This window comes from Ovis canadensis, chromosome X (genome assembly GCF_042477335.2).
Source record: "Ovis canadensis isolate MfBH-ARS-UI-01 breed Bighorn chromosome X, ARS-UI_OviCan_v2, whole genome shotgun sequence".
In the NCBI taxonomy this organism is placed as follows: domain Eukaryota; kingdom Metazoa; phylum Chordata; class Mammalia; order Artiodactyla; family Bovidae; genus Ovis; species Ovis canadensis.
This window is the reverse complement of record NC_091727.1, coordinates 41,817,742-41,835,753: the sequence shown is the minus strand read 5'-3', so window position 1 is coordinate 41,835,753 and position 18,012 is coordinate 41,817,742. Positions and strand designations below refer to the sequence as shown.

The 18,012-nt window shown below is 40.2% G+C and overlaps 1 protein-coding gene across 4 annotated transcripts in view; it reads right to left on the bottom strand.

Moving 5' to 3' along the window:
- Positions 1-11,535: 11,535 nt before the first annotated feature.
- USP9X (ubiquitin specific peptidase 9 X-linked) overlaps positions 11,536-18,012 on the bottom strand; it is a 115,981-nt gene continuing 109,504 nt past the window's right edge. For 2 of the 4 annotated variants that reach the window (XM_070289913.1, XM_070289914.1), the window contains exons 42-45: positions 17,770-17,926; positions 17,304-17,564; positions 16,900-16,995; positions 11,536-15,450 (exon numbers count right to left, since the gene is read on the bottom strand). In XM_070289913.1, the coding sequence (XP_070146014.1) occupies positions 15,313-15,450; positions 16,900-16,995; positions 17,304-17,564; positions 17,770-17,926 (652 nt within the window). In that variant the 3' untranslated portion in view covers positions 11,536-15,312. The remainder of the gene's footprint in view (positions 15,451-16,899; positions 16,996-17,303; positions 17,565-17,769; positions 17,927-18,012) is intronic. The other 2 variants (XM_070289915.1, XM_070289916.1) reach the window with 1 other exon arrangement.

Below are 18,012 nucleotides of genomic sequence, written 5' to 3'. Positions count from 1 at the left end.
GTGCCCTAGAGTCTGTGTTCCGCAACCAGAGAAGGCCGCACGCTGCAGCTAGAGAGTAGTCCCCACTCGCTGCAACTAGAGAAAGCCCACTCACAGCAACAAAGACCCAGCACAGCCAAAAATAAAAATATTAAAAATAGATATATAACGCTTCTTACCATTTGAAAGTGAAAGTCACTCAGTTGTGTCTGACTGTTTGTGACCCCATGGGCTATACAGTCCATGGAATTCTCCAGGCCAGAATACTGGAGTGGGTAGCTGTTCTCTTCTACAGGGATTTTGCCAACCGAGGGATTGAACCCAGGTCTCCCTCATTGCAGGTGGATTCAATTACAATTTGCTCGCCAATAATTAATGATAACTTTAATTCCTGCAGTACAGTTTTTCTAATTGAAATACATTTGATGTGTACCACTGTGCAAATTTAAAACTCAAATTTTCCTTTGTTTCCTTTGAAGATAGTGTGACTTGTTTCTGGACAAAAACATCTTCAATATTCTCTCCTCTGGGTATGTAACATTAATCATGGGGTGGGGGGTAGAATTGATCAACAAATAATATCAGGCACTGTCAGGAAGAGGGGAAGAGGCGACAGCAGATGAGATGGTTGGATGGCATCACTGACTCAATGGACATGAGTTTGGGCAAACTCAGGGAGAGCGTGAAGGACTGAAGCCTGACGTGATGCAGTCCATGGGGTCACAAAGAGGTGGACACGGCTTGGTGAATGAACAATAACAACAGTCAGGAAATGCTAGCTATCTCTTGAAAGAGATAAAACCATGTATTTTGGTCCCCAGTCCCACAGATGAAACACTTCATTATTAAATGCTGATGGATTCCAGTCAAGTCACGACGCAGGAGCCCCAGCCATCAGCACCATCCATAACTGGGGTAGTTTCACAAAGCTACCTCCTGTTTGCTTTATTCATTTGACAAATAGTTTAATACAAAGAAAACGATTTCTCATTTTTCTCTCTCTGAGCAACCCCAGAAAAAGTCATTTAAGCTTTTTGAGCTGAAATTTCTTCCCGTGCATGATAACTCATATGATGCTGAAGATTAGGGCTGTCCTGCTTTCTGAGAATGAAATAATCCAATCTTTTCATGTTGTCCTATTATGTAGAAAAAAGCAAATAAATATAATGTGATCTTGTGATATCACTCAGCAAATCAATAAGGAAAAATCCCCACTGGGTTTTTCCAAAGCGAACACAGAGGAAAGCTCACTGCCACTGGTCATTTATGAATATCGTTCCCCAAGCATTACCAGGAATCACTTGGTGAACAACATGGGCCAATGTTCCAGAAGATCCTTTGTGCTAATTTCGGCAACAAAGCCAAATTTAAACAGAAAAGTACCCCCTCAACGTTGCCACACCCCCACATTTTCTTGCTTTTCTTTCAAAAGGAGGGGCGCCTGAGCAACACCAGAGCACATTACATTTCTTTCTCTGAAGCAAATCACACGTTTCCAAAACATCTTAGCTAAAAATAAATTAAGTTGTGTTTCTTTCCGAGATGGAAATTGCTTTTGGCTGCTCACCCAGCCATACTTTTCTGCTAAACTCTGGGCTTTGTTTTTGATTTTCATGAAAGCAGGTTTATAAACACCAGAGGCAAAATGCAGCAACTAGAACAGATGGTTAAAGTGCTATCTCGTTTGTCAGTATCGGTTTGGGGAATACTGCAGAGTCGGGCTGCGGGGCTTACAGGCGTTCAGCTAGAGGAATTATCTTGGGCAGAATCAAAGCTCCTTGTTGCAAAGCTGAGGCTCAGTATTTTCCTTTCCTGAAAGGAACAGGTGACAAAGAAACCATTCTCTTCTTGCCCATGGGGCTCTTCCCCCAGGTGAAGAAAAATCAGGTGGCTAGAAATCTTGTCTTTTCAAAATGGGGGAAGGCAATGTTGATGAAAATAATCAATAAACAGTCTATAATAGGTTTTATTTGAGCCAAACTGAAGATTATAGCCCGAGAGACAGCCTCTCAGATGACTCTGAGAAAGAGCTCTAGAGAAGCTTGGTTTTCAGCGCAGTTTTATTAATATAGCTCATCAGAACGAAGAACATTAAACAAGTCAGGGATACATTCCTGCAAGGTTTGAAAAAACAGATCAGCACATACAGAGTGAGTCAGTATGGCCGTGGCATCTGGGAAGGGAGTCTTATCGTTGAAGGAGCACCACCATTGGTGTCCCAGGAAGGGGAGCATTTAATCTTTATATTATTATTATTATCTTACTTAATTTTTACTTTTTGTCTGCCACACAGCATGTGGGATCTTAATTCCCCTACCAGGGATCAAACCCAGGCCCCCTGCATTGGAAGCATGGAGTCTTAACCACTGGACATCCTGGGATGTCCATAATCTTTATTTTTTAACACGAACTTCCTTACTTCTGGTCAATGCACCCTTTTCTTCAATAATTAAAGCAGATATACAATATATGTTTCATAGGCCACAAACAGACTGTTTAGTTAGCATGAGATTCGAGTTAGATTATGTCTAAGCCAGAATGACTTCTTTATACCTCAATACCTGAAACCTTCTTCCATCAGCAGTCATGTGATATCCCACGGCCTTACAGTTGGTGGGGAAAGCCATTTCTAATCCAGAATCCCTTCACCACTTTTGACTTTTGACACCTTTGCCTACAAGATACTACACTACGGTTGTTTTGTTCACACGCTGCATTGTCAATGTTCCTGAATTTACTAAATCCTTTTTTTTTTTCCTTGGGGTTCTTTAGGGAAGATTCTCCCTGCTCCTTCTCTAGAGAAACCCTGTGAGGTGCCCGGGGGTGAGTTGCTGTGGCTCCTGCACGGCAGCCTGGCACAAACAGTGCCTGAGGGACACTCGCTGAGTCAAGACCATGATGGCTTCTAAATGGAGGAGGGGAATGGGGCTGAGGATGGGGTTGGGGGGACTCAGGGGCTTTATTGTAACACTTGATGTTTTTAATGAAAATAATACTTGAAGCAAATATGCCAGTAATAGGTACCTGGCTGTTTGTCTACTTATCTGTAGTTTTAAAGTTTGGCAACCCCACTCCTTTATTTTTTTTTTTTTTAAAGAGCAACAGTGCACTCTGGAAATGGTTTTCAAACCTGACTGCAGTTATATGTGGAACTTTAAAAAGTGTTTCAGATTCCTGGGCCCGCTACGCCTATACTCAGTTTTCAGGGGTGGGACCCAGAAATTAGGGTCCTTTAAAAAGCTCCCCAGATGTTTCTCATTCAGCCAGTCCAGCGTTGGCCCTTAGAACAGCTTTGAAGCACCACTACCTTGCAAAGGTCATTCAGTTGATACTTATAAGTATTATAATACTTACGCGTGTGTGTTAGATTGCTTCAGCTGTGTCCGACTCTTTGTGACCCTATGGACTGTAGCCCGCCAGGCCCCTCTGTTCATAGGAATCTCCAGGCAAGAATACTGGAGTGGGTTTGCTTGCCCTCCTCCAGGGGATCTTCCTGACCCGGGGATCAAACGTGCATCTCTTATGTCTCCTGCATTGGCAGGCTGGGAAACCCATAATACTTATAATCCTATGTATATCCAAATTGTGTTAACCTACGCTACGGAGTGGTTGGTTTTTAGTGTGTATCTATCATTGGGTCCTTTTAATCTAACTATAATAACCTAAATTGTTGGTCTTGCTAGAGTAACAAAAGGGTTTCTTTTTAGTGTCTTTGTGAAAACTAGGTCAGAACCCATTTGACGACACACAGATCCTTGTGCAGTTTTAAAGCCAAACTTTTAAACTTTAATAGGTTAGATTTTAGATTACAACACGGTCTATAAATGGCCTTTCAATATACATGAAATTTCCTTTTCAATCTGGAACTTTAATTCTGCCAGGCTTAGGGCAGTTCAGCTTGACAATAGCATCTTTTTCCCAGTATGATTGGATATTATAGAATTTTATACAAAATTGCTTTTGCTGGTCTTCATGTTTAGCTTCAAGTTTCTTTTCCCAGGCTCACTCAGAAATTTTTTAGTTTTATTTAATTAAGTAATTTTTTTAAATTTATTTTTTGGCTGCAGATAGTGAGACCTCAGTTCCCTGACTAGGGATTGAACCCAGGCCTTCAGCCATGGAAGCATGGAATTCTGACCACTGGACCACTAGGGAATTCTGCCGTGTTCACTCAAAATGATTGTTTTAAAGGTAATGAGTTTAAGTCCACATATGTGTACTTACATGTGCACAAGGTCACTCGCTGACACTTTTGCCCCAGTGGCACACGTGACATCCCTCCCTTTTGCTCAATCTGTGCTCAGCAGCTCAGTCGTGTCTGACTTTTGTGACCCTGTGGACTGTAGCCCGCCAGGCTCCTCTGTCTGTGGGATTCTCCAGGCGAGAATACTAGAGTGGGTTACCATTTCCCCTTCCAGGGGATCTTCCCAACCCAAGGATCGAACCCAAGTCTCTTGCGTCTCCTTCATTGGCAGGCAGATTCTTTACCACTCCCCACCTTCACCACTACCCCCATCTTCCATGAGCAACAAAACAAGGAAGTGAAATTAAATAGCTCTCTGTGGTATTTGGCAGCAGCTTGGTCGAGGTAGCTAAACCTAAAAAATCAAAACCAGGACAATTCTCTGACTCTGTATGGCTTGCTGCTGCTGCTGCTGCTGCTGCTGCTAAGTCGCTTCAGTCATGTCCAACTCTGTGCAACCCCATAGACGGCAGCCCACCAGGCTCCCCTGTCCCTGGGATTCTCGAGGGAAGAACACTGGAGTGGGGTGCCATTGCCTTCTCCAGTATGGCTTGCTAGCAAGCATATTTTACAGTTTGTTTTCCTCGCAACAGCTAAGACTAGGCTGGGTTTTTCTCTTTTCTTTAAAAAATTTTAAGATCGATCCTCTAACAGGTGAGAAGCACTTCCATGTTGGAAGGGCCCTCCAGCCCTGGCTGTCCAGACTGTGTTTGGGACTGTGAGTGTGAGGCTGGCCCGCTTTGGGCTAGGCGGGTTCTTAGCCCAAGCTTACAGGGATCATCGTGTATTTCTTCAGCACCTGTCATGATCGTGTGCTACATCCATATTCCTGGGATACCGGTCATGTGTCCAACAATGTCTTACATACATTTCAGTAGGTAGCGAAAACTGAGAAGATTCCCTTCTTCTCAGTGTAAAGTTCTCTTATCCTCTGACTTGTTTGCAACTTCACTGATGTGGACAGGCTTATTAAAAGAGCAGAACTGGAGACCTCGTGACCAGCGGTACTCATGTGAGGTGTCCCTGCTCTTTTGTCTGGCTCCAGACCTTTCCCAGGGGCCACTGCAGCCCTTGCTGGTTCCTTGATTTCATAACATTGGAAAAAGGGAAGCAAGTTCAAGTCTATAGGAACATTAGAACAGCAGAGCGTTTTTGTTTGTTCGTTTGACTGTACCATGTGGCATGTGGGTTCCCCTGCAGTAGAAGTGCAGTCTTAACCATTGGACCATCAGGGAAGTCCCTCGATCATTTGCAGTGCAAACTAATTCAAGCAAATACAAAGAAATAAGGGCTTCCCAGGTGGCGCTAGTGGTAAAGAACCTGTCTGCCAATGCAGGAGACGTAAGAGATGTGGGTTCGATCCCTGGGTTGGGAAGATCCCCTGGAGGAGGGCATGGCAGCCCACTCCATGCAGGAGACGTAAGAGATGTGGGTTTGATCCCTGGGTTGGGAAGATCCCCTGGAGAAGGGCATGGCAGCCCACTCCAGTTTTCTTGCCTGGAGAATCACCATGGATGGGGAGCCTGGCGGGCTACAGTCCATGGGGTCACAAAAAGTCGAACAGGACTGAAGTGACTTAGCAAGCAGTCACAAAGAAAGTGGCCAGAGTTGGACAAAATAATATTCCTTAAATGTGTATATGTTCAAAATCTGAATGTTAAAGAAAAAGTAAATATGAACAAGCAACTCAAAAGCCAACAATGTAAACAAACCACTTTGGGCTGCGTCCACCTATCCAGGTAACCAAGCTCAACATAGGATTTTATTTACAGGAATCCTAAACTTAGTTTTTTGATTTAAATCAAAACTGAAAGGTTTGACTGGTTGCCTTTCTTTAAACTTGAAGGTTGCAATGACTATAAAGAAAGCTGGCTTTTCTTATAAAATGCACAAGCAAGTACATCTGAAAACCCCCAGCAAGGACATGCTGACCCTAGCATTTCTCTGGAGCGAACTGCAAATGACTTTACACTCAGGATTAATGACTGCATTTGATGACCAGAGCTTATGAGGGATGCACTTGGGACCCAATCCCCATATTCAAATCAAGGGAGCAACTGTTGTTATTGTTTAGTTGCTAAGTCATGTCCAACTCTTTGTGACTCCATGGACTGTAGCCTGCTAGACTCCTCTGTACATGGGATTTCCCAGGCAAGCATACTTGAGTGGGTATCCATGCCCTTCTCCAGGGGATCTTCCCGATTCTGGGATCGAACCTGTGTCTATTGTCTCCTTCACTGGCAGGCGGGTTCTTTACCGCTAGCGCCACCTGGGACGCCCAAGAGAGCAATGCAAGACGGTGCAATTGAACGCATTATCCGAAGAGTTTGCCTTTGAGTGAGAAGTGTGCTTGACATGCAGCTCCATCTGCTCTGATAAGCACTCTCATCTCCTTTCTTTACATTCATTGATTTCTTCAGGGCCCATAACCTGTTTGCAGTACTAAGTACTTCTTCAGAGTGACCGTTACAGCAAAATTCACTTCTGATGAAAACTCCTTTTAACAAAGACCAGACTGAAATGCACAGGAGGAAAGTCCCTGCCCTGCAGCTACCCAGGTGCACTTTAAATTCAGACCATTTCCAAAAGGGCTATAAGGAGGTGAGTCTTTAAATCCAAATCTCCATGGTTGGGTTTAATATGAATAAACAAGCTTTTTAAAAAAGCGTTCTATTTTTTCACAGAGGAGAATGTTTATAATTGAGATCCAAGTTGAGAACCACACAGAAAGTCAGGCTGCCTTGTTCTAGGCATTGCTATTTGAGTGGGCAAGAACACAGCGCATAGACCACCTCTTCTGTTTGGTGTGGGACTGAAGTCATTATTGGGGTCTGTGGCATCCGTACTTTAGGGCAGAGGAAATGGCTGTGAGTGGTACTGGGGCAGGGGACATCCAACTGTCCCTTGGAAATATGACGTGTCATTTTCTTTTCCCCAGGGGTCTATATTCTTGAGGGCATGTTAGCATCTTCTCATCCCAAGAATTGGCTACAAGAAACCCCTCATCTGAGCTACCAGAAATGTGTGAGTATATATAGCTTTTCAGAATGTGTGTGCACGCTTGGTTGTGTCCGACTCTTTGCAATCCCATGGATGGTAACCCGCCAGGCTCCGCTGCCCATAGAATTTCCCAGGCAAGAATACTGGGGTGACTTGCCATTCAAATGTACTTATTTTCAAATCAGAACTAAGAGAAAAAGTAAAAGGCATATTTCAGTTTTCAAAGTTGTAACCTCACATCAAATTAACTAACGCTGTTCTTCAATGAGAGCTCACACTAAACGCATGGAAAAGGACTACTGCAGTTGATGTAAAGCATAATTTAAAATACGGGGTATTATTTTAGGCAGCTGTATTTCCTCTTATAACCTAGGCTCAAAATGTAACACTATGTTTCAGATTTAATACATCCATGAACAAATTCAGAATACACCAAAAACCTTGCTTTTTTTCCCCCTTAGTCATTAGCCAAATTTAGAAAGCCAGATTTTAACACCTGCTTTCAAACCAACCTTGTTTTCCCTTGTGGCTCAGCTGGTAAAGAATCTGGCTGCAATGAGGGCGACCTGGGTTGGGAAGATCCCCTGGAGCAGGGAAAGGCTGCCCACTCCAGTATTCTGGCCTGGAGAACTCCATGGACTGTATAGTCCATGGGGTCGCAGAGTCGGACACGACCGAGTGACTTTCACTTCAATCCAACCTAACACTGAACTTGAGTATTTAGGAGATTCAGGTATGACATGTACGTTTTTGGTTCTAGCATTACATTTTCAGTTCATTCTTGACTTTAAAGAAAGTGTTTAAATGTGTTTAAAGTGTTAAACATTCTAGAGTTAAACCAGCTTCTCTATGATATAAGCTATCAGTCTTTTCAGCTTCAAACTGGTTTTGTAATGACTATTGCCTGTCACACTTTGTCAGAGGAATAGCAATTACAAACGTAATGAATTGCATATTGATAAATTATCACTGCAGAAAAGCGTCTGAAAATGTTAAGTGCTGCTTTTGGTTACTTGGCACCATGCTTTTCTACAGACAAAAACACAATGAGAGGGACATCCTATAGCCATTTCTCGTTTATCAGATGTATGGTTTATCAAAGTGTAAGGTTTTTTCAACACTTACTACATTCTACTCTGGTCTGCATTCCTTCCAAAACAGTATATTGGAAGCTTTTCCCTGTAAGAATGGAGTGTCTGGTAATCTCAGTGTAAGAAGCCTACTTCAAGTGTCTGCTGCTGAGTGGATAAGTGCTAAACAAAAACCCAACATCCGATTTATCCACCACTTACATTACTAGCTACAGTTAACTAATCCAAGCTTCAGTAAGTTAGAAAGGCAAATCTTTTCATATTTTACTGCAAATCTGAAGTTTTTTTCAATTGCTTCGGCTGTGCTGGGTCTCTGTTGCTCCGCGGGCTTTGTTCTAGTTGCAGCGAGTGGGGGCCACTCTGTAGTTGTGGTGTGTGGATCTCTCATTGTGCTGTCCCCTCTTCTTGTTGAGGAGCACGGGCTCTAGAGCACAGGCTCAGTAGCTGTGCTGCGTGGGCTGTTTTTTGGCGTCCAGGCATGTGGAATCTTCCTGGACCAGGGATCAAACCCATGTCTCCTTCACTGGCAGGCAGGTGAGCCACCAGGGAAGCCCGCAAATCTCAATTTTTGGTTTTCGGCTTTTAATTAAAAATCTCAACCTTGGGGCAATAGAGAAGGCTAACTACAATCCAAGAGCTTGGGATTTAAATCTGACTCAGTAACTTTAGCTTTTAAATCTCTTTAGTGTAATACATGCATGGTCTTAGCCTCTGACCTAGTCAGACTTCCTAAGGAAGATATGGTTAACACAGCCTTGTAGGAATCCACATTAGGCCCATTTTGCTAAGAAAGGATTTATACTAAATGCTTAAGACATTCTGAAAGTAGATGACTGGAAGAACTAACTACTAGTACTACTGATGAATATTTTCAGTAGTAATAACCTTCTAGATTTTTGACTTTAAACACACAGCCTGGAGAAGCTGTTTCCCTATTCACCCAACAGAACACACTAATTTACATCAAGAACCCTTCAGGGGCACATCCTAAACATAGAGACCTTTGGGAAAAGGATTATGAAGGGTTAACCTGTATCTCCTTGGTGCCCCAAGACACTATTCCTTGCTGATAGTCATGGGGCATGCATAGTAAGACACTGCCAGCCTTCACAATGTTAACACTTCCTTCTCAGTCCCACTTAAGAGCACCAGATTATCTATTTCTGGATTCCAAAGATGTACCCAGTGTTTTAATGGCTGGGGAAGAACTAGATGGCAGCTCAAAGAATACACGTCGAATCCTCATGTGAGCCCCCCCTGGAGGACTTGGGGAAAAACATTCCAGTGTCCAAAGCATCTGTTTTGAAGTTTTACATCTATACAATTGAAAACAAATAGGAAATGAGTAGACTTCAATTTTGTAGGGTGGTCCCCACTGGGCTCCCTCTGGGGCAGGAGGTGAAGGGAAGGTGAGGCTGGGGCAGCTGGTGTTTGAACTGTCATTTACGTGAAAAAAGCCCACCACAATGAAAAACTTCTATTTTTAGATAAACGCTGATAGAGCAAAATGAGACAACCTTGTTTTCACATGACAACTAAAAGCATTCCCATTTTACTCTTGAGCTGTGTACATTTCAGTAGAATGTCTTTAAAAATCAACTGATTTTTATGTGGGTCTGTAATTTGTTTTGTGGAGGAAAGTTTTTAGTATAGTTTAAGAACATTTCCCTTGAGAATTTAGGTCCTAAAGCAAATGAATTATTAGTAAAGCCTTTGCTATCACCCTAGCTTTAAGCTTTGAGGTAGAAATACTATCCATTTTCCACCTACCTGCAAATCATCAGATTACAATGAAGCAGTTCAAAATATTAGTGGCCATATATATTTTCATTGTTAGATGTGTTCATGTGTCTAAAAATACTTAAAAAGTCAAACAGCTTAATCCAACTAGTTTTCCAAACTGCAGAATACCAGATTTATTCATCTTCTGGTTCTCTTTTTTAAAAAACAAAGTTTGATGAAAATTAGGGCTATGTCTCTTTCTTCAGCAGTAATGCTTACAGTAACTCAAGGGAAGTACCAACAGGTTTCTATGGAAGTTGTATTTCTTTGGAACATGGCAACAAAGAATTGCTTTTCAGATACTAGCAGAGCAGATGGAATTTGTTACACAAGTGAATTTTCACTTTTATTAACACATCATGAGAAACACTGGGCTGGAAGAAGCACAAGCTGGAATCAATAGTGCTGGGAGAAATATCAATAACCTCAGATATGCAGATGACACCACCCTTATGGCAGAAAGTGAAGAGGAACTAAAAAGCCTCTTGATGAAAGTGAAAGAGGAGAGTGAAAAAGTTGGCTTAAAGCTCGACATTCAGAAAATGAAGATCATGGCATCTGGTCTCATCACTTCATGGCAAATAGATGGGGAAACAGTGTCAGACTTTACTTTTTGGGGCTCCAAAATCATTGCAGATGGTGACTGCAGCCATGAAATTAAAAGATGCTTACTCCTTGGAAGGAAAGTTATGACCAACCTAGATAGCATAATGAAAAGCAGAGCCATTAATTACTTTGCCAACAAAGGTCCATCTAGTCAAGGCTATGGTTTTTCCAGTGGTCACGTATGGATGTGAGTTGGACTGTGAAGAAAGCTGAGCGCCGAAGAATTGATGCTTTTGAACTGTGGTGTTGGAGAAGACTCGAGAGTCCCCTGGACTGCAAGGAGATCCTACCAGTTCATCCTAAAGGAGATCAGTCCTGGGTGTTCATTGGAAGGACTGATGCTGAAGCTGAAACTCCCAATACTTTGGCCACCTCGTGAAGAGATGACTCATTGGAAAAGACCCTGATGCTGTGAGGGATTGGGGGCAGAAGGGGACGACAGAGGATTAGATGGCTGGATGGCATCACCGACTGGATGGACATGAGTTTGGGTAAACTCCAGGAGTTGGTTGACAGGGAGGCCTGGTGTGCTGCGATTCATGGGGTCTCAAAGAGTTGGACACGACTGAACACCCCTCAAATATGTGACCTGCTTTATGGCTGATTTAAGTGAACTTTGAAACCGAGTGTTTGACCAATCTTGGTTTTAGAATGAAGGGTTGTCAATAGTTAGACCACAATCTCATTTGAAAGGCTTAGATGTGAAGATGCAAATTAAGGGCTGCATCCCTCTACTTACATTTTCCTTTTAAAGTTCCCTTCAGATCAATTATACCTCTAATTTACCTTCCATTTAGAAAATCTTATTTTAATAAATAAAAGGGGAAACCGAAATTTAATTTATAAAGTTTTATTTTTGTATATGTGCTAAATCTTAGGAACTGTGGACAATCTTCAGTCTGTTGGCTTGTAAAAGGCTGAGAAGTATGTGATCTGGGTGGTGAGATTTCCTTTTAGGAATCTGGATTTCAAAATGCAAAAAAATTTTTCACTCATTTGCAAGTTTAAAACATGGTGCACCTTTCCCCCTTTTTTCTTAGACCTATAAATTCGGAGGAAAAGTGCTACATTTCTGCAGACGTAAAATAATCTAAAATAATTGTAAATACAATCGGCAGCAAGTTGTTAATACATTTAGCACTTCCGTAGTGATTTACCACACCCAAAACCTTATTTTCAAACACTAAACACTCACATAGGCGCAGGCCCTATTTTAGTTGAGCCCCACTAGGAAACCAGTACTGAACGTTTGTTTTAAAATCAGTAACACAAAAACTGGAGGGAGAGGAGCAGTGTTTACTTTCTCGGCAGTATGTAATACCTTCAAACTAGAGACCAAAATTGGGCACTTATGAAAAGGCAATTTTAAAAAAATCCAGTTATAATTCTAAATAAGGCAGGATATATCCACCAAAATTAACCACAAGATTCAGCAAAGTAAGAGTTCCAGCTGGAAAAATAAGAAAAAAATGGAACTATTTTGGAGTAGTCATCTGAGTATTCACAGACTTGCTTTCATTTATAAATGTAATTCAAATAAAAAAGGCTCCTCATCTTTTTAACCCACTACTAGGGTTAAATACTTAAATTGTTATCATTCACTAATAAAAGTTAATCATGAAAAAAATAGAAAACATTTTCATAATTCTAAATTTGTACACATAACAGCTGAAAGACAAGGCTGGGAAATTATCATTGAGAGAAAAATCAATGAAGACAAAAATCCCAAATATGAGGATGTTCTTATTTCTGCCTTGACAATGCTGAACATGAAAATTTGGTTGGTAGAGGGCTTAGAAACAGCAGCAGTATGGTTTTTGCCAAGTTGTGCAATGAAATACTTAGATCTAATAGGGCAAAGCCCTTGTTCACAGAGATTAACAATGCAAATATCTTCAGTCTTTATGTTAACAGATTCTACTGTCTCCCAAAAAGTAACCATGCCATTTAGAATTTTCAGGGGTACTTCTCTGAAAGGAAGACTAGTGATTCTGCAACAAACATTTAAAGTGGGAAATATATATATGGCTCAAGAAATCAGTTGAGGGAGAATTAAATAATCTGTAGGCACTTTGAAGACTTGAAGTTTAAAATGTGCCATTTGTGTTCAGAAAAAGACCTCAAAATCACTGCTATGTTGCTCTTACAATAACATGCATCTTAAAATTTTCAGTTATACATTAATGCTTGCTTAAGAGTTAAATAGAGAAAATAATTTGCACAAACAAAATTAACTCTTTCCATTCACTTTCCCTAGATCCTGATCACAGCACAGACCACTCTTCCTCAAGTGGAGGGGGAAAGGATTCACAAGCCCTCAAAGCAGCCAAGGTGGGATCTCCCTCCAAGGAGAAAAATTCACAGCCTTTTAAAATGTCAAGTTTTCACATCTAGAAGTCATTCGTTTTTAAATTAAGTATATTACATACTTTTGTTAAGGACCAGAAGACACACAAATCACCTCAGATGGTTAGATGGTGTAATTTATGATAGCAAGTTGTTCAAATAAATTTAACCTATTTTTGCTCATTGTTAAGGAAACTTGGAATTGAGGAACTTCTAAATTCAAGTTACCAATTGGAATTGCAGATAGTGTGTATGACTTTGGCTCACACTTAAACTCATATGTAATATACTTAAGGTAAAAAGAGGCTCTATCTGGTGTCAAATTTTCCTAATGTTACAGAAAACCTAGAAGCACAGACTGACTACAGAGTACTGCAAATAAGATATCCAAAGCTTCATCTTAAATACCTGCCCCCTTTAATCACAAAATAACACATTCTCAATTTTGTTTCTGCTTTGTTCAATTCCAACTATAGCCTTTTTGACAAAACATTTGCCTATTAACTGAATTGTAAAAAATACAACCAAGCTTGTGCTCATTAAATATACATGTATATAAAAAACATACAAAAAGTACAAGATTATGTTAGGAAACTTTTACAGTGTCAACATCCTATTTTTCTCTTAAATCTTTAGTCAAGGGCCAAAGGTCAAATCTTTCTGTGCACAAAAACTCAATGTGACTGAACTCCTGACTTCAGGGTCATGTCTAGGTGTGCTATGCACAGAATTAACCTTAATATCCAGTCCTTAAAAAAAAATAAAAGTAACAACAACAACAAAAACCCCAAAACACACCACAGGACAAAAAGTTCTTCTTAAATCAAATTCTATTTGTGAATTCAGCAAAATAATTTCTATAAAATAAAACAGCAAAATATTTAAATAGAATAGGGTGGACTGTATCTGTTTGCAGGGGTATTTGGTTTTTAGACAGGTTCCAAAAAATTACACACATTCAAGTTACCAATTCTCTTTTAAATACAGTATTAACTGATGAATTTATCATCTTAAATGTTTATTCTGATATTGATACCTCAATTATATTAACCAGTTTTCTTTTTAATTAGACCCTGCTTCAAACATGAAAATTTTTGGAATAATGGAGGAGCTAGGACAACTCTTGCTTTCAAGTAAAACTGTGACTGAGCGGCAGCTCAGCAAACATCTTGGTGCAATGGTATTCCAAGTACTGTGGGTTTCTGATGACCTCCGCTTCACTGGGATCCAGCAGAAGGCAAGTTTTAGAAGGTTCTCCTAGTAAGCTCTACAAAAGAAACAAAACAAGCACACCAAATACAGTCTTCTATTATGCTCTGAGCATCCTGGCATAGCAAATTTTTGCATATTTGTTTTAAATCTTTTAAAATTCCCATTACTGACACTTAAAGTTTCTTTATCCCACCCAGAGATTGAATTGTCAAACATTAAGATGTAAGCAACATATGTGTAACTGAAATCCACCTGTTTATCACACTTCTCCCCTTGTTTTTCTATTTTATATTCTAGGTGTAAGAAGGAAAAGCTCTGAGCAATACAGCTGTCACACTGGGACAACTGCTGTCATTATGGTAATTTTTTCCTCATTGGCTACACTAACCTGGTGTGAAGCCATGCTAAATGTTACAGCATAACTATAGCTTCAAAGTGATTAACCTAACATCAGAATAAAAAGGCAATGAAAAAGATCTAGAAACAATGTTACATCACCAATTTTCCACATCAACCAAATAATTTAAAGGTTACCAGCCTTACACTGCTCATAATAAAACTGACTCCAGTGGCAAAGAATTAACATGAAACTATTGGTGTGGCTGACATGGATGGGCTCTGGTTTGTTGCTGTTGGTTTATTTTTTGTTTTTGTAAAGGAGTTGATCCAACTGCCATCAGGCAGGCAACACTGGTTGCAGAGTGCGATGGGTATAACAAGAAAATTAACTTTTGTAGGTTTTGTAGATCTGTGAGTCTCATCAAGAAAAAAGTCTTGCTTAAGAATTAACAGTCAGACATTAATATACTATATACACCTTTGCCATTTACACATTAGCATCAGGCCATTTATTACAAAACACTATACACTTTCCACTGCAGGCGAGTTATATATTGACAGCAAATTTCTGCAGATAAGACAGTGAATAAACTTTCCACTCCATATTGATTAGGAATAGTTTTTTCTAGTTTTAAATATTAGCCAGACACAGAAAAAGGTTGGACTGTAAGGCCTGGGTGCACAGTCTTGATGGAGCCAGCTAATCGTGTGCATTCACTGGTCCTTCGTCTGGGGTGGGGGCACGTCTTCACTGCCTTCGTAATTCTCTTGTGCTCGCTGGCCAGTTCTCTGGGGGTTGTTCATGTGATGCGCCGCAGGGCCTGTGTACGGCTGTCCATGCACATGGTTATTCTGGGAGGGGAGACAAGATCTGCATGTTACAACTTAATATAGTGAACTTCAACTTTAAAGACCACAGGCTGAAGTCTGTGGAAATGTAAACATTTCTTTTTATTCCTGGGACTTAACAAGGAAATACGCTTGGGCTAATGATGACAAACACTGGTTTGAAACAAAAAAAGACAGCCTCAAAGCCCCAAGAGCAGCGTAGGTGTAATTCTTTGGCCAAGGTGATTTAAAGTGCCCCAAATTATTCACATTCAAGTCTGACCAATAAGGGATAACAGAGCCCATTACTGCTTGTGGTAAAAGAAAAAAAAAAAAAAATCACAAAAGTGCCAGAACACATCCATTCTCACTCTAAGCACCTTGAAACTTCTATACAAGAAATCTGACTAAATGATCATATGAGATCTGCATAAGCAACAGCCCTCAACACAGAATGATGTTAATGAAAACAAAACAACATTGAAGATAATGGATTAATCACGTATGATTAAGCATGAGCTTTCTCAGGGCTGAGGGAAGTAATTCTTCTCCTGCTGTATTTGGGTCCTTAATGTTTTAAACCCCTGAACTCTCATTTTTCTGTACATTCCTGCCAGCCAAGCCAAGAAGATTTTAGGCTTTCACTTTCTGTAATTTCTATTAGGAAAATAAATATCTTGAATATGCATCTTCTAATTAGCCAGCATGCTTCTATCTCTACTATGAACTGTAAGAATGCTTAAATAATGGTTCTGAAAGCATGGTTCCCAGACCAGCAGCATCACCTGGGAACTCATTAGAAAAGTAGATTTTTCTGCTCCTATCTCCTAGACCTATCGAATCAGAAACTCTGGGGTGCCCCTCCCTTAACACTCCACCAGGGGATTCCAACGCTTGTTCCAGAATCCCTGCCACAAAAGATCGAAATTAGTCACACCTGGGACATAGACACGTTCTCATTTAGAAAGTTTCTTCATCTAAATATAGTTATTGATTTTCTAAAAAAATTCATGGAAATCTGTCAAATCCCTGACTTTTTTCCAATAATTTTTTACTGTCATTGAAGTCTTGGTTATGCTATGTAAGCAAACAGTTCATTTGCTACATCCAGGGTCTTCCTTCACTGCCATATTTCATATCTCTACTCATAGACTTGGCCTACTGGGAAATGTCATCTTAATCCATTATATTAAATATTATCATTTTATATTGATACAAATGATCATAGTTTTTACTAACTTCATCTACCAAGTACAAGAGGGGGGCATATATTTGACCAGGAAACACCACAGGGGAAGCTCAAACGTATCACACTGTGACCCCATGCCAACCATTCCTCTTTTGATCATGCCCCCAAAGCTGGTCTAGATTATCCCCGTTACTTTACAGTGGCAACAAAAAACTTAGCCATCCTATAAATAAATAATGCATAAAAATTCTAGGGGATAAAAACACAAACCAAGCCTGACATACCTGCTGATACTGAGATCCAGGTGAGTGGGGGTATAACGGGGCATCTTCAGGTGGAGGTGACTCATGCTCATCTGGGGCATCTTGGTCATCTGGCTCCTGATTTTAAATATTTAAAAATAAAGAATTATGTAGACAAATTCAGTTTTGTTTTTTTTTTTAATAAAATTTAAAAAAAACCCGACCCACTAACAAATTTTATTACAGATAAAATAACTGAAAGAAACCTGATTTGGCTTCTCTCAAAGCAAAGATTTGGCAATCTCCCCAAAATTTCTTTAAAAGAAGACTCCCTCATTAAGTTAAGACCACATATAGTATACATATTAAAGCAAACAAAATTCCACATAATTCTTCCCCCATTATCAGTAATATATAAACACTGGCCCTATAAAGTAAAGAATTACTTTGCTTTCTTCCATTTCTATCTGCTGCACACTGGTGGCTTTTTTTACCTCCTCTGGACAGAGTTCACAAGCTTTTGCAAGTGTCATCCTAGCACTATGTGATCTCTCCAGGAAATAACCATTTGATGTTTCATTGCTTTGCACTGGAGGAGACCAATTGTTGTAAGTGTATTGAGGATTGCCAGTGTATGGTCGTCTTTCAAGTTCATCCCCAAGCCATTCCACTGCCCAGGTCCACTTCCTTTTAAGATCTCCATTGCCCTTCAAAAGAAAATAAAGCCATGTATGTAAAAAGGTTTTGCAGTGTTTTTCAAAGTTAACTTGAAACGACAACTCCAAATTCTCGTAATTCTCGTCTTTTAAAACAGAATCCTTAGATTCAGGTTTCTACACAATTATATACACACACACAGACAGAGGTTTCTACACAATTATACACACACACACACAGAGAAAAAACCCTCACCTGCAGAATCTGGTAAGCAACAGGACAATTGCTAAAGAGAGCTACCATACATTTTATACACTGGTATGCTCTTTTTTGATAGTGATTCTTAGAGCGCTGGATTGTGTCAAATAGCCCATCGCGGTCATCTGGGATTCCTTTAAGTGCATTGTGAATTCTGAAAGGGAACAACATAAATTAAAACTTCTAAAATCAAATAGCAGCTAACATTTACCAAGTGCCTACTATGGGCCATTCAAAAAA